The sequence below is a fragment of the Pseudogymnoascus verrucosus genome (assembly GCF_001662655.1).
Source record: "Pseudogymnoascus verrucosus strain UAMH 10579 unplaced genomic scaffold scaffold_11, whole genome shotgun sequence".
Lineage (NCBI taxonomy): Eukaryota > Fungi > Ascomycota > Leotiomycetes > Thelebolales > Thelebolaceae > Pseudogymnoascus > Pseudogymnoascus verrucosus.
In genome coordinates this window covers 253,032-274,186 of record NW_017263662.1, presented here as the reverse complement: position 1 = coordinate 274,186, position 21,155 = coordinate 253,032, and the positions used below count along the sequence as shown (strand labels likewise).

The 21,155-nt window shown below is 51.9% G+C and overlaps 9 protein-coding genes across 9 annotated transcripts; 4 read left to right on the top strand and 5 right to left on the bottom strand.

Moving 5' to 3' along the window:
* Window positions 1–321: 321 nt before the first annotated feature.
* Window positions 322–1,228, bottom strand: VE01_03557 (uncharacterized protein). Its single transcript, XM_018273044.2, has 5 exons — window positions 1,031–1,228; window positions 956–980; window positions 619–903; window positions 531–567; window positions 322–441 (listed from the first exon to the last, which is right to left on the bottom strand). Exons 1-5 carry the CDS (start codon window positions 1,082–1,084, stop codon window positions 372–374), a joined length of 471 nt encoding a protein of 156 aa, XP_018132397.1. The 5' UTR covers window positions 1,085–1,228; the 3' UTR covers window positions 322–371.
* Window positions 1,229–2,417: 1,189 nt separating this feature from the next.
* On the top strand, window positions 2,418–7,039 carry VE01_03556 (uncharacterized protein; the record flags this gene model as incomplete). Its single annotated transcript, XM_018273043.1, has 3 exons — window positions 2,418–3,477; window positions 3,525–3,803; window positions 3,852–7,039. The coding sequence occupies 3 exons, from the start codon at window positions 2,418–2,420 to the stop codon at window positions 7,037–7,039; spliced, it is 4,527 nt and encodes a 1,508-aa protein (XP_018132396.1).
* A 1,093-nt stretch (window positions 7,040–8,132) lies between these two features.
* On the bottom strand, window positions 8,133–11,289 carry VE01_03555 (uncharacterized protein). The gene is made up of 2 exons (XM_018273042.2): window positions 10,618–11,289; window positions 8,133–10,406 (listed from the first exon to the last, which is right to left on the bottom strand). Exons 1-2 carry the CDS (start codon window positions 10,739–10,741, stop codon window positions 8,167–8,169), a joined length of 2,364 nt encoding a protein of 787 aa, XP_018132399.1. The 5' UTR covers window positions 10,742–11,289; the 3' UTR covers window positions 8,133–8,166.
* A 400-nt stretch (window positions 11,290–11,689) lies between these two features.
* Window positions 11,690–12,938, top strand: LYS12 (homoisocitrate dehydrogenase). Its single transcript, XM_018273041.2, has 2 exons — window positions 11,690–11,755; window positions 11,815–12,938. Exons 1-2 carry the CDS (start codon window positions 11,731–11,733, stop codon window positions 12,861–12,863), a joined length of 1,074 nt encoding a protein of 357 aa, XP_018132398.1. The 5' UTR covers window positions 11,690–11,730; the 3' UTR covers window positions 12,864–12,938.
* A 289-nt stretch (window positions 12,939–13,227) lies between these two features.
* VE01_03553 (uncharacterized protein) lies at window positions 13,228–14,261 on the bottom strand (the record flags this gene model as incomplete). The annotated part of the gene is made up of 2 exons (XM_018273040.2): window positions 14,064–14,261; window positions 13,228–13,945 (listed from the first exon to the last, which is right to left on the bottom strand). The coding sequence occupies exons 1-2, from the start codon at window positions 14,192–14,194 to the stop codon at window positions 13,228–13,230; spliced, it is 849 nt and encodes a 282-aa protein (XP_018132393.1). The 5' UTR covers window positions 14,195–14,261.
* A 177-nt stretch (window positions 14,262–14,438) lies between these two features.
* Window positions 14,439–15,167, bottom strand: VE01_03552 (uncharacterized protein; the record flags this gene model as incomplete). The annotated part of the gene is made up of 2 exons (XM_018273039.2): window positions 14,439–15,046; window positions 15,129–15,167. 2 exons carry the CDS (start codon window positions 15,165–15,167, stop codon window positions 14,495–14,497), a joined length of 591 nt encoding a protein of 196 aa, XP_018132392.1. The 3' UTR covers window positions 14,439–14,494.
* An 821-nt stretch (window positions 15,168–15,988) lies between these two features.
* VE01_03551 (uncharacterized protein) lies at window positions 15,989–16,859 on the top strand (the record flags this gene model as incomplete). The annotated part of the gene is made up of 2 exons (XM_018273038.2): window positions 15,989–16,788; window positions 16,856–16,859. Exons 1-2 carry the CDS (start codon window positions 16,535–16,537, stop codon window positions 16,857–16,859), a joined length of 258 nt encoding a protein of 85 aa, XP_018132395.1. The 5' UTR covers window positions 15,989–16,534.
* Window positions 16,860–18,040: 1,181 nt separating this feature from the next.
* Window positions 18,041–20,014, top strand: VE01_03550 (uncharacterized protein). Its single transcript, XM_059463539.1, has 4 exons — window positions 18,041–18,312; window positions 18,367–19,464; window positions 19,526–19,692; window positions 19,770–20,014. Exons 1-4 carry the CDS (start codon window positions 18,235–18,237, stop codon window positions 19,924–19,926), a joined length of 1,500 nt encoding a protein of 499 aa, XP_059319874.1. The 5' UTR covers window positions 18,041–18,234; the 3' UTR covers window positions 19,927–20,014.
* On the bottom strand, window positions 20,012–21,104 carry VE01_03549 (uncharacterized protein). Its single transcript, XM_018273036.2, has 3 exons — window positions 20,718–21,104; window positions 20,567–20,658; window positions 20,012–20,508 (listed from the first exon to the last, which is right to left on the bottom strand). Exons 1-3 carry the CDS (start codon window positions 20,969–20,971, stop codon window positions 20,093–20,095), a joined length of 762 nt encoding a protein of 253 aa, XP_018132299.1. The 5' UTR covers window positions 20,972–21,104; the 3' UTR covers window positions 20,012–20,092.
* Window positions 21,105–21,155: the final 51 nt, after the last annotated feature.

Genomic DNA, 21,155 nt, shown 5'->3' with positions numbered 1-21,155 from the left:
ATAGCTTCATTGTCGGTTCCTTACTATTGTTCTTCGAAGCGGCCGAATCAATCGCAATTTTGGCGATTTCGGTCGCCGGAAGCAGAAATGGCGCCGGGTAACAGATGATGCATCAACTATTATCAAATCGCTACCAAGCAAGGGAGAGCTCGTGCTGTGGTGGTAACACGAATGAAAGAAATATACTCAAGCAAGGGCTATGAGTTGTACCTGAATAATTGAAAGGGTACTGTACCATTCCAGACGACGTCACATCCGTACTTTCCTCACAAATTTCGGTCGGATTTCTCAATATTCTATCATATCAGGGGTCCACCAAAACACATGTAAGTTATAGATTGGGTCGTAATTTCCTTGATAAGGTGTGTTGTCTACGCCTCTGTGACAGCCTTCTCGTTCTGTGCCTTCTCATAAATCCAGTCATTCAGTCCGTTGCGGTTTCTGCGCTATGATCAGCATACTCAGCTCCAAATAGAATTAAGGATAGGTCGCGCAAGTATATAAGGGCAAATAGATGGTTGTGGTCTTACCTTGCGATTTCAACAGCGTAAAACTGCATTCTTGGCACTATTTCGGGGTTAGTAACACTACTACGAGCGTCTCACGAGCAATTCTCACCAAAAATGGTACCGTCCTGTGTATATTCCTCTGTCGGGCTGATCCTCAGCATCGTTCCGAAGTTGTAGTCGTCAATCTTCTTGTCGTAAAACATCATGAAGTTGCGCCACTTCTCCTTGCCTAGTTTGCTCTTCATCTCATCCTCGTTGATGGTAACTGCGGGATCGAAGTCTGGAAGGTCTTTCTTTAGATGCTCGTAGATATCATCGTCCATCTTTGTCAGTTTGAGGGAGGATCCCTTGACTTTCTCGAGGATTGCCCAGTAAGTCGACATGTGTTGCACAGCTGTTTGCACTCAAGTCAGCGGCGAAAACGAGCCCAAAGGGATAGAATGTACCTTTCACCGCAAACTGCTTCTCAATCTACCCAAATATAAGCCAAACTGCAAGCTTTGAGGGGGACAAAAACATACATCCTCCAAGTTATCGGCCTCTTCGGCGTTGAACTTTGCAGGTGGCCCCGACATCGTTGGTGTGCTTTCGTAATCTATTTACAAACAATGTTGGTGTAAAACGAAATAAAATCGGCGAAACCTAGTAATATTCAACCCTCCAAGTATGTCCAAAGGGTATAAAATTGATATTGTCTCCACGGTAGAGGGGTGCGAAATTGGGCAGAATGACGGTGCGGGAAATACCGATCTTGCGATGATTTTTTAGCGCCAAAATTACCCCGCCATAGACGCTGCCGGATCGCGCTTGGCGCTTAATGTTGAATTGACGACAACGATCATGCTCATATAGTTCTATATTATAATGGTTAGCCCATACTTCGTAGGTGTCCATAGCCCTTGGATTTGTTTTTGGTAGACTCCTGAATATCTCTTGCATGTTTCAATGTGTCTGTTTTCATAATGCCCGGTGCCTATTACTGTTGGGATATTTCATTTTCTTTCTCTGGGCTGTCATTGTTCTCGTCTGTTCCACAAGTTGAGAAAGAGGTTCAAATTGATAAAATGGTATCGGTGATATGAATACGATGACTAGTATGCAGGCCAGTTATTTAATGGGTCAAAGTCACTACTTTGAAATGACAGGAGTGCCGCGCTCCCCGTATGAGCTGATATTCTCACACTAGGGACCAAACGAAGTATATGAGAATATCAATTCAATGCGTTATTTGTGGTAGGTGAGTAATTGTTATATGCTCTTTCTGAATCACAAAGCCATATTCGCTTTATCTCTACAGATATAGAGTTGCTCTCCTGGAACAATTCGCTGGGGGGAGCGGACAAATGGCACATGGCGAACAGAATAGCACGTAGCGAACAATTTGGCACTCACCCTGGGCCCACGCCAAACAAAAACGCCAATCGTCAAGGGCAACTAAAATCTATGTTTTGAATTCTTTGTCATCGTCAAACTCATAACCTCATCTGCGTGCTTCTACTCGACGGCCCCTTGGCCGTCGAGTCTCCTTCACTCCATTCAATCTACAGGCCAATCCCTTTTATAAACGTCTACGTCTTTCACTCTGTCAAATCTACAGGCCAATCCTCTCAAGAAACTTCTTTCACTCGATCAAATCTACAGACCAATCCTCTCAAGAAACACCTTTCACTCTATCCAATCCTCAGATAAATCATTTCTCCAAACGTCTGTCACTCTATTACAGATTAACCATTTCTCTGGGCGGCTTTCACTCGGTCGAATCTACATATTAAACCATTCGATGAGCGTCTTTCATTCTATTGAATCTACAGACCGGTCCTTTTTAGCAACGACAAGGTAGCTAGCTACTCTACCCACCTCTGCGTATGTGTTAGCAGCCAAAACCAGATTGCTAATGTCCTTTCACAGATGAGGTACATCCTCACTCCGTTGCTAGAGGGTCTGAGATCCCCGTTCGTCGGAAGCAAGCCGCCTGATCCTCCAGTAGGAGATACAAAGTCAAAATTTCCTGAGCGCAAAACTTCCCTTGTAAATCTGAAGTCTTCGTTTTTCGGCCACAAGATTTCCATTCCTTTCTTTCCGAGGTTCAAGTCCCCATTTATACGCAACAAGGTTCCCGATCCTTCACTCAGCAAAGCGAAGTCTGCTTTTCCACGCCCTTCGATATTCAAGAGTCTGAAGTTACCATTCATCCGGAACAAAGATCCGAAGGTCACAACTGCCCTAGTCCCCGTCCCAGTTCCAATTCAAATCCCCCCGGAGAGGCAACATATTCCTCCTTACCACCACCTGGTCGATTATGAGATTGGTTATTACGATAATGGAGACGCGTTGGATGCTTTCAAGACAAGCTTGCCCAATTTGCCCAAAGGTCTTCGGTACCGCGAAAGAGCTAGAGTGCCTGGATTTGGAGATCCACACCTTCTGGGTCTTCCAGTCAATGTTCGCTTCCGAATCTACCAGTTTGTGACTGGGCCAGTACGAGCAAAGAACAAGATGATTATTCTATCGCCAGACCGTACGATAGATGGGTTTTGGCCAAAAAAGCTCTTCATGGAGCCTCGGACTGTATTCGATATTATTGGCGGCCTAAGTTTGTCGTGTTTCCAACTCCGGCACGAAATCATGACATATTATTGTTCACAATTCCACTTTCATGTTACTATCGACTACTTCTGCTCTCCAATGGTTGCGCCGCTCATGAACAAATGGCTACCACTATTTGCAAACAAGATGCAGTTCTTGACTGTGGAAGTTGACTTGACACGCCTAGGGGGGTGCTACAGAAATGAGAAGTTTGCACTCAGACATGGCGGAAAACGCATGCAGTGGTTTGTGAAATCGCTAGTAAAATCCCTCTCGAATAGGAGCGGAACAATCCGGAGTCTGCATTTTATGTGCCGGAGATACAAAGGTTACCGATCACCCTCGCAGAGATATATTCCGGAGGAAAATATTCCTGATAATAGTATGTTATTGTTTCATTTTCCAAGACCTATTACTGACCTTCTGTAGCTGAGCCTCCTAAAGATAGATCTCCTGAAGATGGTACTCCTGAAGATGGTACTGCTGAAGATAGCACTCCCGAAGATGGCACTCCCGAAGATGGGGCCCAAGATGCCTCTGAAGATTCCTCTGAAGATGTCTCTGAAGATGCGACTTCTGAAGCTAGAACTTCGCTAAACAGTAGTGTTATGGTTGATCTATTGCATGAAAAGGAAACATCCAATTCAGATGAGTCGCATAGCGATGAGTCGGAAAAAGATGAGCCGAAAAAGGATACGCATTACAAACGTATGTCATTGTTCATTTATTCCCAAGGCACATACTAACCATCCGCAGATGTTCCTATCAAATACTGTTCCTCGTACACAACAACAGTTCTGGACTTCCTGCCGCGACGTCTTGGGAAAAAAGGCATACCGGTCTACCATCTCCGCCTCTCTGGCTTTGGAAAGCCATATACCAAACATATCCTAAGACAAATTGGTTCGGTTGGCAACGGGCCCACACGTCTGATCACCCCAAAAGTCCCTCCTTGGCCTCGCGATTACCCCGAAATTCATCATAGCATAACTACGACTGATGGCGATTACCTGGGCACTGTCGTAAAGTTTGTCAATCCCAAAGAAGAGGAGTCTGTCGAAAAGCCACGTATAAGCAGGCTTACTGCAAGCAAGGCGTTTTTCAAAAGAGCTCTTAGCAGGATAACCTTTTCCAGGACTCGCAAGACAGACCCTGAAACCAGCCCTCCATTTGACTATAGAGTGCTATTTCCAGACTTCTATGACTCGGATGAAGACGATGAGTCGGATACAGCTTCAGAGGACGAGGATGACCCAGAAGGCGTTGGCTTAGGAATCCAGCTTCCCATTCTTCAGCGCCATCCCAACAACAAATACTCCTTGATGCGGATGTATGACATAGAACGACACATCGAACAAAAGCTGGAGGAGCCTGACTTCCCCGACCCGTGCGACGAAATCATCGAGATCTGGGCGATTGATTCGGTGTCAAAAAGGTTCGGTGATTTGTTTGGAGTATCCACGGCAACTCGTGGATTACCCAAGGACCGCCGTCCACCTATTGTCGTCGAGTCGACGCACAGATCAATCCCTACACTATTCAAGGGCCTCAAGAGGTTTGTATCGAGAACTCCCGTCATACCCGTAAGGATGGCGACCATACCCGAGGTCGACGATCAACTTCAAGAAATCAATGCGGCCTCCTCACCAGTGAATGGATTGTTTAATTTTCCTGAGCAACGAATATCAGCAACTGCTCAGAACCAAATTCAGATGAACGGGCACTGGAACCTTGGACAAGAACGCCACGGTCTCTCGCATCTAGCGCAGCATAATTCTTCAACCAATTCTACTTTCTATACCAACGCTTCAGAATCAACTCTCGACATGGCGTTTTCAGATCCTACAATTCCTGCACAGCTCGCTCCCATCCATGAGCAAGAGGTTGATTCTTCGTCAACTCTTTATATTCCCGATGATGGATCTGACACTCCAACAATGGCACGTATCCGCAGCGAGAATCTCAGCCACGCCGATGAGCCTTGGGACCATATGGATGAACAATCGAACCACTCTGAACTGGAACTCCATACAGTTTATACAAGTTCTACATATGATACTGATGGTACGAGATCGAGATCGAATACCGAGGGCAGTGTGGTACTTGATTGGCCACTTCCAAACTTCACGATGCCCCCAGCGCCAACGAGACCGCCTCCTCCAGTGCCTGAGATAGGAAACCAATTGCATCAGATCGCCACCTTGCCACCAACAAGGCCACCTCCTCCAGTGCCTGAGATAGGAAACCAATTGCATCGGATCGCCACCGTATCATCACGACGCACCTTACGTTTTGCCAATGAGGACGAATTGCATGAAATTCCCACCTCCTCCTCGAGGCGTGCTATTCGATTTTGTGATGAGGGCCAACTTCACCAGATCCCCACGTCTTCTTCAAGGAAAACATTGCGCTTTGATGTCCCCGAGGAAACAGACGCTCAACAGGAGGCTAGACGTGCCCGAAGTGATAGTTTCAGGAAACAAAGACAAGATGAAGAGAGAAAGCACAGTCGGGGGATGCAGAGTCTTGATTCGTTGTTCAATTACGGTGTGGAACCAGTACCAAGGGAGCCCAAAAAGCCAAAGGAGCCCAAAAAACAACGTAGCCGATCTGACAGTTTCTGGGGAAAACGCAAAGCAAAGAATGACGCCGATGACAAGCCCTCCAAGACGCCAACGCTGCGTGCGGCGAAAAGTTTCCCATCCAATTTCTATGGACGCGAAGCTCCCGATGACTCCGGGCTCGCCCCGCCTCCAAATCTGAAAGAGAAGCGCAGCATGTCCCGTCTTTTCCACCGCAAGAAAGAAGGGCTCAAAGGCGCAGAAGAGGTTGAGGAGATGTCGAACAAGATCAATCATCTCTTCAGTGATTCCGCCGCCGACACCCCAGCCGACAAAGGCACCATCGGGCCCAGTAGCCGCGCTGGCGGTTTCTGGAAGCGCAACAAAGGAGAGGCACAGCCAGATGCGGAAGTTGAGAGTGCGCCGCACCCGCCTTTGTGCAGCATGCGAAGCTTTTCTTTCAACCCCCTGCGCCTGCGTCGCCGAAGTTCAACGATAAACAACAGCGCCACAGAGCTCCCAGATGAGTTGCCCAAAGAGCAACCCGAGGAACTCACAGACGACCTGCCAAACGATCTGTCAAACGATCTATCAAACGATCTATCAAACGATCTCACCAATGAGCCAACTAACGAGCTCCCCGTTCCCGCCGCCCCTGCTCCAACTCCAGAACCCCGCGCCCGCTCACGCGGTTTCTTCAACAGCCTCCGCCGCAAAACGTCCAAGCTCCTCAACGCCGACGAAATCGACACCATGTCCTCAAACCTCTCTCTTCTTTTCAACGGTTCCTCGGCCACCATCGCGACGAACACGAATGAGAGTACCGGTGGACGTCAGAGCACTACCACGGGACGTGAGAGCGCTGCTTCTGGGCGCCAGAGCACCACCGACGGCCGCGAGAGTACCACTTCTGGGCGCGATAGCGCAGCTTCCGGGCGCCAGAGCGCGGCTTCGGGACGTCAGAGCGCCACCCCAAGTGGTGGCTATAGCTTCTCTCGGAGTTTCGGCCGTCGCGCCGCCGCCGCCGGGAGCATATTTGGCCCCAATGGGGGCAGGAAAGACGGCCGAGGCAGCTTGGCCAACGTCCGTTGGGGCGCGGGGGAGGGGATGGTAGCCCCTGCTGGGCTGCGCGAGGTGAGAGAGGCGAGGGAGAGGAGGGAGAGAGAGGAGAGGGAGGAGCGGGAGGAGCGGGAGATTGAGGAGGAGATGGAAAGGGATAGGGAGATTGAGAGGAGGGAGCTGGAGGAGTTGAGGGCGAGGGAGAGGGAGATTGAGAGGAGGGAGAGGGAGACGAGGGGGGATAGGGGGACATTGGGGTTGGTGAGGGGGCCGAGGGTGGCGGCGGTGGAGGAGGATGATGAGGAGGAGGGTTATGTGGTGTAATGTGGGTGTGGGTGACTGTTTGTACGATAGGGGGGGTGTAGTTGCTGTGGTGGGGGTGGGAATGGTGGGGGGCTGGGTGTAAGATAGGTAGAGTTAGTTCCGTAGTAACGCATAGGAATGATAAGTGGTTATTATAAAAGTTTCAGGCAATAGATCCGGTGATTCGTTTTTGTATAAGAAACTGGTTACAAGGTATGAATAAGCTGTTCTGGCGGCGATGCCTCTCTTTCCGAGTAACCCCCAAACACGACGAGCTATCTCAGGTTTAATAACACAGATTTCCTGTAGACAGTCACCATGATACATATATCCAACTTCAAGAAACACCAGACGTGCAATAGATAGATGATCACTATCATGTAGAAACCCAACTTCAAAAACCGGCAGACACACGATAGCCACTCAGTCACTCCAATCCCAAACCCCAACTTCAAAATTCCAACAACCCCAATCAACAGCCCCCTCCCAAACCCAAACTCCCCATGACTCTTACTCTACCAGCAACACCACAGATACACCACAATCCAAATCCCCAACCCCCGAACCCCCCCATCTCCGACCCCACAACCCTCACCAACACAATCAATACCCACTCAGCCACTCCAATCCCCAAACCCACCTTCAACCCCCTCCCCCCCCCCCCACAATACTCATCCATCCCCTCACCATCCCCTCACCCCCCCTCCCCCAATCAAACAACCACAGCCACACCCACAGCCCGACTCCCAGATGAGCCAGATTCAATGAGGAGAAGTGAAAACTCTATTATTAACCGCTTAAAAATACTATAATTTATCTTAATTTCTTTCTCTCTCTCTTTCTGCCTTTCTCTCTGTTGTTTTTCTATCCAATCTCCCCCTTCCTCTCACTCCTCTAACCCCCCCTTACCCCGTCACTCCCCTTCACTCCACTTCACCCGCGCTCGCCCACGGCTCGCCCACCCTAGCTCGCTCACCCAAAAAACCATCGCTGGATTCCAATCCCTTTATATAACTACTAAACTTACACACACCTCTCCACCCCTCCCCTTCTCCCCCTTTCCCCCCCTCCCCTCTTCACCCCAGTACTCTCACACTCTTAAAACCATCACCCACCCACCCATCCCGTACCAAGAACGAAGGGCGGTGTTATAAAGCAACCACCGGCGTCACACTCGCAGCCGGCGTCGTAACATCACTAGACGCATCTGCGAGTTCGACTTCTTCCACCTCCGGCTTCTCGGTCTTATCTCCCGTAGCGGGTGTCTTTTCTTCAGCAGCGACAGCGGCGGTCTCTTCCTCGGCAGTCTCGGCAACCGCGGTGGTGGAGGCGGTGGGCTCGGCGACATCCTCCACCTCAACTTCAGCAGCCTCAGCAGCCTCTGTTTCCGCTTCACCAACAGTAGCAGCTGGGGTCTCCTCAGCAACAGCAACAGTCTCAGTTTCAGTTTCGACGACAACAGGGACCTCTTCACCCCCCACCTCAGCCTCCGTAGCCTCATCCTCCTTCCCAGTCTCTTCGACAACAGCAACGACGTCGACCTTATCAGTCACAGCAGCCTCCCCGGTGTTCTCGATAACAGCTTCGATGTCGACTTTGTCTGTGATAACTGGTTCATCCTCAGTTGGGATTTCAGATGCAGGTTCCTCGGTCGCCTCTTCGGTCGCTTCCTCGGTGGTCTCCTCGGTGGATTCTTCAACAGGGGCCGCGGCTTCAACAGCAACCTCCTCCACCTCCTCGATATCGACAGCCGGGGCAGGCTCATCGATCTCAACCTCCTTCTCTGCTGGTGCGGTCTCCCCAGCGGTAGTGACAGGTGCAGCAACCTCTTCTTCCACAACAGCTTCCTCAACTACTGCAGGTTCCAAAACTTGCTCTTGAACAACAGGAGCAGCGGGCTCTGGCACACTCACAGCCTCGACAGTCGGCTCTTCGATCTTCTCCTCGACAACAGGTGCAGCTACTGGCTCCACAGCCTTCGCAACAACCGGAGCAGAAACCTCCTTCTTCGCTACCGGCACCTCCGCCTTCTTTCCCCCTTTCCCCGCCGTAGCCTTCGCACCCAAAGCCTTCAACGTCGGCACCGCCCCCACCATTGGCACAGGCGGCCTCACAACAGCCACCGGACTCCCATTACTCCCCCCCCTGGCATTCTGTCCATTCCTCGTCGCCGGCCTCTCCCCCCCCGCCCCCACCACCTTAGGCTTAGGCGGCGTCCCAGCTTTATCATGCGTCTTCCCCGCCGACGCAGTCGTAGGCCTCATCATCCTCGCCAAAAACCCCTCATCCGCCGGCGCCACCGCCTTCGGTAAACTCTGTCTCGACGCCTGTTTCTTCAACCCCCCCGCCGCAGCTGGTGGCGGGCCAAGGGATGGTCTACTACTACTCGGTGCCTTGCGGGACTGTTCCGACTTCTGACTCGCGCTGACACGGCTGGGTGAGCGCGTCGACCCGGCGCTGGTGCGGCGCGCGTCGTCGGTCAGTTTGGAGAGGGAAGAGGAGGTTGGGGCGGTGAGGGAGGAGGGTAGTTTAGCGGGTTTGGTGGGGGATTTTGGGCGCGGCTTGATGAAACCTGTTGAGGATGGGAGGGCGGGTTTTTTGGTGGCTGGGTTGGTGGTGCGGGTTGTTGGCGCTGCGGTGGGCTTGGTGGTTGTTGTGGTTGTTGTGGAGGGCCTGGCGGTGGGTTTTTCGGTCGCGGGTTTGGTGGTCCTGGTGCTTGACTTGGTGGAGGTGCTGGAGAGGGGGGTTTTTGGGAGGGCGGGCGATTTGCTTGATTTCGACAGGGTGGAGGTTTTGGTTGTCGAGATTGGAGCGGGTTTGGAGGACTTGCTTGCCTTGTCGCTTGGCTTGGCTGAGGAGGTGGTCTTCAGCTTGCCAGTTGTGACGCCCTTGAGGTCCTCTCCTACTCCCGAGGCACCCTTCAGAGCTTTGCCACCAGAAACTACAGCTGCGCTCTTCACATCGGCTGGGAGGAGCTTTGCATTACGCTCTTCCACCGCCGATGGCTTATCTGGGTTCCCCGTCGGGGTATGCGCAGCAGGTAGTATAGGATCCTTCGGTTCAATGGTCGGAGTCCCCTGCTTGCTCCCTGCAGCGGATGGCATCTCGAGGGCGAACTCGGGGATGGTCTCGGAGACGTCGATGCTGTTCTTGCGTGCCTTGAATTCCGCCTGGATGGACTTCTTCCTCTCAATTACCACGTCGGGGTCGGTGGCTTCGTTCTCGGCGAAGCTTCCTCGTCGGTGTGACATGGTGGAATCTTCGGGTGGGACGATTGTTGTTGTTTCTTTCCTTAAGCCCCACTGTATGCCTGTTTGTCCGTTTCGCTCGACTGCGACAAAGCTCGTTCGTACTTTCGAGAGCGGTCGTGGCGATGCACTGTTATTTCCTGCTTACCCCGTGTCAGTTGAATTTTATTAAAGTTGTAGAGCAGCTTCGAGGTTGAAGCTTGAGCTTGGGCTGTTGAGGAACGCGAGGGGGGAGCTGTTGCAGGGTATGTGAAGAGCTGAAGCAGGGGTAGCAACAGGAACGGGACAAGGAAGCTCTTTGTGAGCGGCGACCCCAGCATCTGAATCAGACAGACAAAGGTATTCACATACCAATTGATGGCGCTGGAGAACGGCCTCTGTGTTGTGGTGGCGATGTTGTTGAGTCGTCTTTGTTCTCGAACATAGCACGGAGATTGCGGACACCGCTGCTGGCGGATCGCCCCTGGCTAGACATAGCGGCGTATGTAGGAACGGCCCAGCGAAGAGAGCTCTCTGGATAAGGGAATTATGGTAGAGAGAGACCACAGATGATCGATGACGCTGAGACTGGTGTAGTTTCTTCTCATGCGGTTTATATATCTTTCTTCCTTCTCTGGGTAAATATAATGGTTGGAGGAGTTGGTGGTGGTGGTATTGAAATGGCGGGCAATATCCCCTGGCTACTCTCCTTAGGCTGGTCCTCGGCGGCTGATTCGTCGCAAACGGGAGCTCGAGCAAACAGTGTATGACGCGCAGGACGCGAGGGAGAGGAGTATGCGGGCGGGTAGATGCGCAGAAGTAACAGGATATTTGAGCAACAGCGTAGATAAAATATATAGAAGACAGATATTATATAGAATAGATATGAAGCATTAGAACTGAAATTATAAGAGTAAATGAGTAAATTAGTATGGGAAAGTTGGGAGCATGTGGCTTCTATTGTGTCTTTCGAGACGGCTGGTGTCTCGAATATGGGAGGGTAAATAGTAGGGGAGCAAGTACCTTTAGCATACAAAATGGCTGTGAGGGGTACTTGTCTGGTGGTGTCTGGAGCAAGGGAATAGGGGTCTGTGGGGTTTCTCAGGGAGTAAATAAATGCGGAAGTGGTATCTCTGGTCTGCCGTATTAGACATGTAGTTTGCATAGTAGGGGTCTACAGCCAGTCGAACAGCGGAACTGTGCGGGATTTCAGACGAAACAGTCACGTGATTGCGTGTAGTCAGAGTAGACCAGCAGACTTAGCGGAACAGTACGGGATTCCAGGCGAAACAATCACGTGATTGCGCGTTGTCTAACAAAAAGTACAAACACGGATGTACTCAACAGCCGACACACACCCGATGGCCTCATCCGGAATATCTATTACCCGCTCCCATAGTACTTCATAGCTACGCAACATAACATTTCTTCCCTCTCCCCGACATCGCAGCTTCAAAACAGCTCTACCTCCATCAAACCCTCACAATGGCAACCAGAACCCTCAGAATCGGTAACCTCCCCCCTCCTCCCCCCTTTCACTCTCACCACCGAGCTAATTGACCCCCTCAGGCCTCATCCCAGGTGACGGCATTGGCAAAGAAGTCATCCCCGCCGGCCGCCGTCTCCTCGAAGCCCTCCCCGCAAGCCTAGGACTCAAATTCGACTTCGTCGACCTCAAAGCCGGCTTCGAGACCTTCGAGCAAACCGGCACCGCACTCCCCGACAAGACCGTCGACGTCCTAAAGCACGAATGCGACGGTGCCCTCTTCGGCGCCGTCCAATCCCCCTCCACAGCCGTAAAGGGCTACTCCTCCCCCATTGTCGCCTTACGCAAGCGCCTCGACCTCTACGCCAATGTAAGACCGGTCAAATCCGTCATGACGGCCGCGAACCCGATTGATATGGTCATCGTCCGTGAAAACACAGAGGACCTCTACGTCAAGGAGGAGCGCACCTTCACTGCCCCCGACGGCTCTTTAGTCGCCGAGGCAATCAAGCGGATCTCCCAGCGCGCCTCCCACCGCATCGCCGTCATCGCCGCCGAGATCGCGCAATCGCGCCAGCGCATCCGTGACGCTGGAGCACCATCAATCCACTCCGCCCCGCTCGTCACAATCACGCACAAATCCAACGTCCTCTCCCAAACCGACGGGCTCTTCCGGACGACCTGCCGCGAAGCCCTCGCGCTGCCGCAATTCAAGGGCGTGGGCGTCGAGGAGCAGATCGTCGATTCGATGGTCTACAAGCTCTTCCGCCAGCCGGAGACATACGACGTCATTGTCGCGCCGAATTTGTACGGTGATATCCTCTCCGACGGTGCTGCGGCGCTTGTTGGATCGCTCGGTCTCGTGCCATCTGCCAATGTTGGGGAAGGGTTTGCGATCGGTGAGCCCTGCCATGGGAGTGCGCCGGATATCGCGGGGCAGGATATCGCGAATCCGATTGCGACGCTTAGGTCTGTGGCGTTGATGTTGGAGTTCTTGAAGGAGGAGAAGGCGGCGGCGTTGATTTATAAGGCGGTTGATGCGAATTTGACGGAGGGGAAGTATTTGTCGCCTGATCTTGGGGGGACGGCTAAGACGAGCGAGGTGGTCGCGGATATCTTGAGGAGATTGTAGGTGTAGATGAGAGTGTCTGTTTAGGGTATACCAGGTAGATAAAAGCTCTGTAGCAACTATTGTACTTGTGCTGGATTTCTATTTCGTAAATCGCTGTGATTGAAGTCTATGGTTCAGTAGTCGCATGTACGACCAGAGCAGGCTCACCAGCAACGTTGTATGTATGATCAGAGCAGGTTCACCAGCAACGTAACCATCCATCAAAGCAAACGTGATATCATGCGTGCCTAGTATAAACATAGCAATACAGCCTATCTATCCCCCAACCGACCTCCCCATCTATCTCTTCCCTTTCTCATATCCCCATTTTCAACTCCCCTCGTCACCCCCATCAATCTATATCTTTACACCCCTCCCCCCCACTTCACCTCTCCCCCCTCACCCTCCTCGCCTGCACCTCACTCAACGCCTTACTCCCACTCACAAACGCCACCGCCCCCACCACCCCGGCAAGCGGCAGCACCTCAAACAACCTCCAACTAAAATAATACATAGCAAACACCCCCTCCATCGCCACCAGACTCCCAAAAAACAACCCATGGCTCACCGGCGCCGCAGCAAGCGCTGTACCAACATGTCCCGCATTCCCGCCCGCTAGCGCCCACGCACCCACCACCACGGGGAGCGTAGCAAGTACCGCGAGGGCGAAGAAGACACTTATCACCCTGGGTGGGCTACTCTGCTCGGGGGCGAAAATATGGTGGATCTCGCCCAACTTCCCGTAGCGGACTGGCTTCTCGATTTCCTGCGCGAGAGTCTCGTCGGCGCTGAGTGCGATGTTGAAGAGTTGAGTCTCGGACGCCGGAGCAGAGCCGAAAGAACCGAGTACGAGGGAGGCGGAGAGGGAGGGCGAGGAGAGGAGTGCGGAGGGGAGGGAGGCGTAGGGGAGCTCGAGCGTTGCGGAGCCGGTGGTGCGGGTTTGGAGGGCGAAGGAGGTGGAGAGGCCGGTGGTGGGGTCGGTGAGGGTGAGGAAGGCTTGGTGGGGGCGGGAGGGCGTGGTGGAGGTGGTGGTTAGGGAGAGCTTGAGGGTTCCTGCTGGGCCGAGGGCGAGGGGTTTGGCGAGGGGCTTGGAGGGGGAGAGGCTGGTTGGGTGTGTTAGTTTTGCTGTTTTGGGTGTATCGGGAGAGATTGAGGGGGGAGGATTGGGGTGTTGGGGGGGATGAATTGGGGGAATTGGAGCTCTTGGAGAGGTAGACGTACGATTCCTTAGAGGTACCCTGACTACCCTTCCCAACCACAGAGACAGTCGCGTCCTTGAAAGACCAGGGTTTCTCAGCCGCGAGAGCCGTGCCGGCTAGCAGCAGCGACGGCAGGAGATGGAGGAATCGCATTTTGGGATTCGTGGGGGAATGCAATTGGGTTGTTGGAAGCTTCGTGGTATGCGGGCGTCAGGCGTGATGGAGGCCAAGTAGTGAACACATTTCGGATGGGGAAGCGAGCGGGTGCGGCTGCTGCGTTCGTACCCCTGCGAGGTCTTGGCGAGCGCGGCTGGGCGTACGCGGCTGGTGGGGATGATGGAGGACTGAGATTTGACGACCCACTGATTGAGGGAACGGGATTAGGTCCATCGATCATGGCCTCCGCTTGTTAATATATATATCTCATGTAACATCTTGTAGTATCATATACGCCTATAGGCCTTTGGGGGTATGTGGGGGCGCGTGAGGAAATCTCCTACGATCCCTCTCACTCCGCTCCGATTCCATCCTCACATATGTCTCATATGCTTCCCTCAGGGACTCCTCGAACTCTGCTCTATCGTCGACTTCATCAGTCCCAAGAAGCTCGATCTCATACCATAGTAACATGCCTACATCTATAGCCGGCATATTGTGCATACAAGTAAAGAAATCGGTAGTTAGCATCTTATCGCCCATCGGTTCATTGACGTATGTGTATCCAACACGGCATGTCTTATTCTTAACCGTATCCTCGTCAAGCACTATAAAGTTGTACTCGGCGAAGTAAGGATGCCGATGCTCATTCATCCAAGACCGACATTCGTCATCTGTCCAGCCGATGAAAGGAGACTCGAACGGTTGCATTGGCGTCCGGGAGCCGTGCTCCACTGAGTTCAAGTCCTTGGTATCGAGGATGCAAATGCAGTCGCCAGGTATGCCTTCGTCGTCCCCGAGCATGGCACATGTACCTTTCCTGGACTCGACGAGTAACTCATCCAGCATCTGAGAGGTTAATTTAGCCATGGAAGATTAATCGAGATATTCTTGACTGGGAAAGTGGCTCGATATTTCCGTACTAACTAACCTTTAATGGGACGGGAGAGGTAACAAATGCCGGGAACATTGTCGCACATTCTTCAACTCGATCGGGGCTTAGTGAATGCTCTCTTCTATCTTCCAGTTTCCTCAGGGGTATTAATTCCGAATGGGTCTCTGACTGCTTTCGCGCTTGATTTCTTGTCGTAGGTGCCATATTACTCTTTTTTCTTTAAAAAAAAATAACACAAAACAATATAATAATAAATAAACAAATAGTTCATCACCCATCCCATCTTAATAGGCAACGCGAATGTTTAAAAATACATTTAATTTTCATATATGTGAGCGTCATAGAAAATAGGGTGTACTTGAGCCAAAGTTAGTATAATTATGGGATTCCTTATTCGTCGATTACCACGTTCAATCGTCATGATAACAGCCACCGAAAGGCCAGGAACCACCCCACCCCTATTGCAGCTTTGAGAGTTCACAGCAACTCTAAACGGCATAGCGGCCCTCAGTCACACAGGGCAATAATTAATAAGCCAGTTACTCAGAATCTCAATCGCGGATGTCAACTCCTGTCCGGTACGCGTACCTTGGCACGTGATCGTGAGTCTCACAATGAGAAGTTTCGAGTATTTCTCCCAACTATCAGCAATCTGGACCAACTTACTTTATTCAGTCGTTCGGACAAAATAACAACACCGTCCATCAGTCAGACGGCTATAAATGGAGACAAAATTAGCACCCGTTGCGGCATTCATTGACAGCGGCGCGGCGCTCACTGTCGATCACTAAGGGCTGAACCGAGCTGCGCCCATGCCGAGCTCTCCCAAGCCCTCGGCGCCACCACCACGCCACCATTCAAAGCCTATCCCTTCTCCTGCCCAGAAAACAGAGCTCTAATTATGTTTCCCCTTGCAGCCACAGACAAGGATATGCGATGGGCGCGCGCAGATCGCTTCCCCGCGATTGGCACCTGCATCGCCCCGTCAGCCTCGCCTGTAGCGATGTGGGGAAGTCAGCCAGAGATCGCTGGTAAAACATTCTGTTGTGGCAAGAGAAACAGAGGTTGACCCCAGAGACCAATATCGGTTGTCTGTGTCGCGTGGAACAGCCCTATCGCGCGTGCCATATAGTGCTCAGCTGTGAGGCATGACGGCCACGATGGGCTGGGCGACGGCGAGTGAGACACTGTGAGACTGTAAGACGGGCATGACGGTCGGATTCACGAGGCAGATTGTGTAGCTTGGGAAACTTCACCTTACGTCGAGTGTTGGAATCGGGCATGTGGATGGAAGGGTGGAATGGATATAAATATGGCTTCCTGCCCCGAGATAATGGAGGCATCAACAGCATCAATCTCCTCACACACACAACAATCACCCCAAAACAACTTTCAAACCAACACAACCTCACTTCCTCCTTCAAAAAACCCAAAACCCAAACATGAAGCTCAACATCCTCCTCCTCGCCGCCGCCGCCGCAACCGGCGCCCTCGCCGCCCCAGCCGCCGACCAATCCGCACCCGCCTCTAGCGGCCTCGAGCTCCAGGAGCGCGGCACATGCTGGAACCGCAGCAGCTGCAGCTTTTCGTGGGCTGGCAAGTGCGAGGACTACTGCAATCCTTGGAAGTTCGACAATATGCAGAAGACGGACTGTGGGTGGGGACGTAAGCGATGCTGCTGTAAGAAGCAGAAGAGGTAGATGGGTTGGCTGCTTTGATGGTGGTAGAGGGGGGTTGGGAGGGGGAGGGGAGGCGGATAGGAGTTGATGGCGAGGGTCAGTGAATTTGGGATTGGAATGCGCGGAACTGTAAGAGAACTGGTTGGATGTCATGTCATCTCAAAGTTAGAATACTCCGTTGATAAAGGCAAAATGTACACGGATCATACAACCTACCTTGGACAGCGCTCCTTTGTATTAGTTTCATAATCAGAGTTTATTTTTCAAAAGAAAGGTCTCATGGCACCAAGCGCGGTTATTTTTCTTCCATATTGTGTGGGAGAAAGCAATTATGTGCTATATAGCCCCCACCACATTGTTTATGTCTGTAGACAAAGAGAACGAAGAAACAGATACAAAACAAAGCTGACAAGGCGTTATGCGTAGCCCGATGTAGGCAAATTTTGACAAATCTATCAAATGCACTGGTCTCTTATATCTACTACCCAGGTTTCTGTCGATGCAGCTTTCTTGTCATCGTGGATTTATGTCATTCTAGTTTTATCGTCATAGATTTCTTGTCACCAGCTCAGGTCTCACCACCAAAACATTCCTATTATCCACAGGCTCCTTCCTTAAGCTCATTTGATTCTCTGATTAGTAGCCAACCATCCAGTAGATCCTTTGAGCAATTCGGAAGGCACACTAGACAACTTCCCATGCCGTTTGGACAACCCGGCAGTTATCTGATCAATGGCAAGAGGCTTATTGTTATTAACTGATCACGAGTCACCATGGCCACGGCTGCCTCGGATCTGTATATTTCTTGGGTACTTTATAAAATGCATGCAAGGAAGCTGGAGCTGCGCCAGGATATGTTGACATCCGCTGCCATCGCCGGCCTCAACAAATCACAGCAGCGAGCCAAGACAGCCACCCAATAAAACGGCGTTGATTCCTTGCATCTACAAAATGCCGTCCGTCCCGTCCGCGATCCCGGCAGTTGTGCGCACTATAAAAATGCATATTTTGGTATAATATGCACTGAAGCTGCACGTCGGTGGTACAACGAGCGAGTTATTACCCCGCCGTGCATCATGTCGTGGTCGATCCTCCGATCTCCCACTCATAGCTACAGCATTTACTATCTACTATAGCTTCATTAAAAATTATACATTTGTGCAATGGAGATGTGCAGAGATCGCCGATGAGCATCTGTTTTAACGTCTGAAACGTTGGGGTTGACCTGGAATTTAACCATGTCGCGATATGGAGCTCCCTTGCTTTGCGCCTTGCTTTGCGGGGAAACGGGACTCCGGCCGATTTTGCACAATTTCGATCTTACGGCGGCATATATGTTTGGATGCTTACCCAGGGTCATACGGAACCTCACTCGTCTTGAATCTTGGATTACTCGTGTTTAGTTTATAGCTTGGTTTGGCGCAAGAACCTGAAATTATAATCCACTGTTTGGGTTGCGCATCATGGCGCCTCAATTCGATGTCTTCAACACGCATATCCCACCGCTTTACGCTCTCATCCCTGGCTGCCTCGCTGTCCTAGTAAGTCAAGGCGAAATAGCCTCAAGTCATAGAATCTTGTTTAATTCCCATCAGACCATCCTCTACGCATCTTACTACGTGATATACAACATCTACTTCCACCCCCTCTCATCCTACCCCGGCCCCAAATCCCACGCCGCCACCCGCCTCACCTACGTCTACTATCACCTCACCGGCCAACTCCCCTACAGATGCCACCAACTCCACACCACCTACGGCGACGTAGTACGTATAGCCCCCGACGAGCTCTCCTTCACCAACGCCGATGCCTGGAAAGATATATACAGCCACCGCCAAGGCCACCAGCCCATGAACAAGGACATGTCCTTCTACAACACCCCCTCCAACGGCGCACATAGTCTCATCACAGCCAATCGCGCTGATCACTCCCGCCAACGCCGTCTCATCGCCCACGCCTTCTCGGACAAAGCACTGCGCGAGCAGGAGCCTCTGATCAAGGGGTACGTTGACCTATTGATCCAGCGCCTGCATGAGCGCTCCAGTACCGGTCCCCTCGATATGGTAGCTTGGTACAACTGGACGACTTTTGACCTCATCGGCGACCTTGCGTTCGGGGAGTCCTTCGGGTGTCTGGAGAACTGCACGTATCACCCGTGGATCAGCATGCTCTTCGCCAGTATCAAAGCTGGGGCTTTTATGAGTTCGTTAAAGCGCTATGGGATAAAATGGATGATGATAGTGCTTGTTCCAAAGGGGCTGCTGAAGAGTAGGACGGATAATATGAAGTTGACGAAGGAGAAAGTCATGAAGCGTCTTGAGCAGGGGACTAGTAGGCCGGATTTCATGAGCCATATCCTCCGGCACAATGATGAGAAGGGGATGAAGGTCCCGGAGATTATCACTAATTCTACCCTGTTGATTGTGGCGGGGTCGGAGACTACGGCGACGCTGTTGTCGGGCGCGACGTATCATCTTCTTAAGAATCCGAGGGTGATGAAGAAGTTGCAGAGGGAGATTAGAGAGGCTTTTAAGGTAGAAGAGGATATTGATATGGCTGGGGTGAATGGCCTAGAATATATGCTAGCGGTCTTGGATGAGTCGTTTCGGATGTATCCGCCTGTACCGACGGGGCTACCTCGCCGTGTTCCTGGTGATGGAGATGTTATCAACGACCGATGGGTTCCGGGAGGGGTATGTGTTGGACCCCAGTGTTGGCGGAGACTGTATTGATGGCTGACTACTTGCGAATTAGACATCGGTGTCAGTAAACAACTGGTCAACCTACCGCTCTGAAGCCAACTTCCGAGAGCCTAACTCGTTCATCCCCGAACGTTTCCTCGACGATCCTCGCTTTGCTTCAGATAATAAGCACGCGCTGCAACCGTTTAGTCTCGGACCCAGAAATTGCGTGGGCCGAAAGTAAGTTTTGCCTCTCGTGTCTGGAGCGAAATGGTTATGATGCAAAACATTGAGGTCCGCTCGCTAACTGTGGGTAGTCTCGCCTACGCCGAGATGCGTCTAATCCTCGCACAGGTGCTTTGGAATTTTGATATGGAGCTGGCACCGGAGAGCAATAACTGGGCGAGCCAGAAGATATTTTCGTTGTGGCAAAAAGGGCCACTGTATGTGAAATTGACGCCGGTGGTGAGGTAGTCAAAGAGAGGGTGGTCGGAGTAATCGTGTCACTCAAACATCTGAAGGACTACGCAGAACAGTCTTATTTACAGCAATAATAAGTAATATAAATACCCTTAATCATTCAGTGATATCATCGTTGACATTAGCTACTCTTCCCATCTCTCCACACAGTTCCATAAACTCATTCGCTCCCCTTCCCCCTCGCAGCCTTCATCGCACTCAACTTCCTCAACCACACATTCCCCAAGACCCTCCCCTCCTCCTCAACCCCCTTCTCCCTCTCATCAAACCTCTCCCCCCCGCCAACCGCAAGATCCGTCAACACCTCTCCCAACTCCCCCGCCGGACTCACCATACCACTCCAGAACCACCTCAGCGGCGGCGCCACCACAGTCTCCAACCCCTTCAACCACCACTTCCTCGCCGGCATAAACTCCTGCGCCGGATGGCCGCTGGGATCAACATAACCTGGGCGCACGGAGTAATGGCGGAGAGATGGGGTGACTTTCTGCAGAGCGAGGAGGGCAGCTTCGGCGCGCCCTTTGACGAGGCCGTAATTGGGGGTTGAGCGGGTGGGGGTTACGGCTGCGCCTTCGCCTGGGAGGGGGTTAGCTGGTTATTAACGGTTAAGAGAGACGTGGCGGGGGAGGTGTACCAGAGACGTAAACAAAGGTGAATGGGTCATTCAGCCCTGCAAACGCCTTTGCAGCCGCGAGTGGGTAATCAACTGTGATCTTCTCGTATTCCCTACCACGTCATCAGATTAGCTAGCCCCACTGGACATAGTTACAGGAATGGATACGCACTCCTTCGAGACATCATTAATTGACACTCCCTGAGCCCAGATGCAGGCCTCTGCATCCTTGAGGTCGGCCAGAAGCGCAGGGGGGTAGGACGTGTAGTCCTCGTGGAGGATGGTCACGACTTTTGGGTTATTGGCGGCGAGGGGAACCAGGCGGCGAGAGAGGATAGTGACTTTGGTGACCTTGGGGGCGGAGAGGATGTGGTGCAAGGTGGCGGTGCCAATGAGGCCAGTGGCGCCGGTGAGGATGATGTGCATGATTAGATTGGTTTGGGAGTGCAGGGATTGGATATAGGGCGGAACGTCTGGGTTTTTGAGGTTGTAAGTTGCTGGGGAGGGATGGGGAGAATATCTATAGTTCAGTAAGCATCTGCGTAAGCACGGCAAACTATGGAATAATGCAATTTACCAGGCTGATGTCTGACGACGACGAGGTGGTGAG

Coding starts and splice junctions, on each gene's coding strand:
- VE01_03557 (XM_018273044.2), bottom strand. CDS start 1,084: ATGTCGGGGCCACCTGCAAAGTTCAACGCCGAAGAGGCCGATAACTTG. Junction 904..955: donor GAAGCAGTTTGCGGTGAAAG/GTACATTCTATC, acceptor GAGTGCAAACAG/CTGTGCAACACATGTCGACT. Junction 568..618: donor ACAGGACGGTACCATTTTTG/GTGAGAATTGCT, acceptor ACCCCGAAATAG/TGCCAAGAATGCAGTTTTAC.
- VE01_03555 (XM_018273042.2), bottom strand. CDS start 10,741: ATGTCTAGCCAGGGGCGATCCGCCAGCAGCGGTGTCCGCAATCTCCGT. Junction 10,407..10,617: donor TTCTCCAGCGCCATCAATTG/GTATGTGAATAC, acceptor CGGGGTAAGCAG/GAAATAACAGTGCATCGCCA.
- LYS12 (XM_018273041.2), top strand. CDS start 11,731: ATGGCAACCAGAACCCTCAGAATCG. Junction 11,756..11,814: donor AACCAGAACCCTCAGAATCG/GTAACCTCCCCC, acceptor TGACCCCCTCAG/GCCTCATCCCAGGTGACGGC.
- VE01_03550 (XM_059463539.1), top strand. CDS start 18,235: ATGGCGCCTCAATTCGATGTCTTCAACACGCATATCCCACCGCTTTAC. Junction 19,465..19,525: donor ACCGATGGGTTCCGGGAGGG/GTATGTGTTGGA, acceptor CTTGCGAATTAG/ACATCGGTGTCAGTAAACAA. Junction 19,693..19,769: donor AGAAATTGCGTGGGCCGAAA/GTAAGTTTTGCC, acceptor AACTGTGGGTAG/TCTCGCCTACGCCGAGATGC.
- VE01_03549 (XM_018273036.2), bottom strand. CDS start 20,971: ATGCACATCATCCTCACCGGCGCCACTGGCCTCATTGGCACCGCCACC. Junction 20,659..20,717: donor ATTAATGATGTCTCGAAGGA/GTGCGTATCCAT, acceptor ATGACGTGGTAG/GGAATACGAGAAGATCACAG. Junction 20,509..20,566: donor CACCTTTGTTTACGTCTCTG/GTACACCTCCCC, acceptor ACCCCCTCCCAG/GCGAAGGCGCAGCCGTAACC.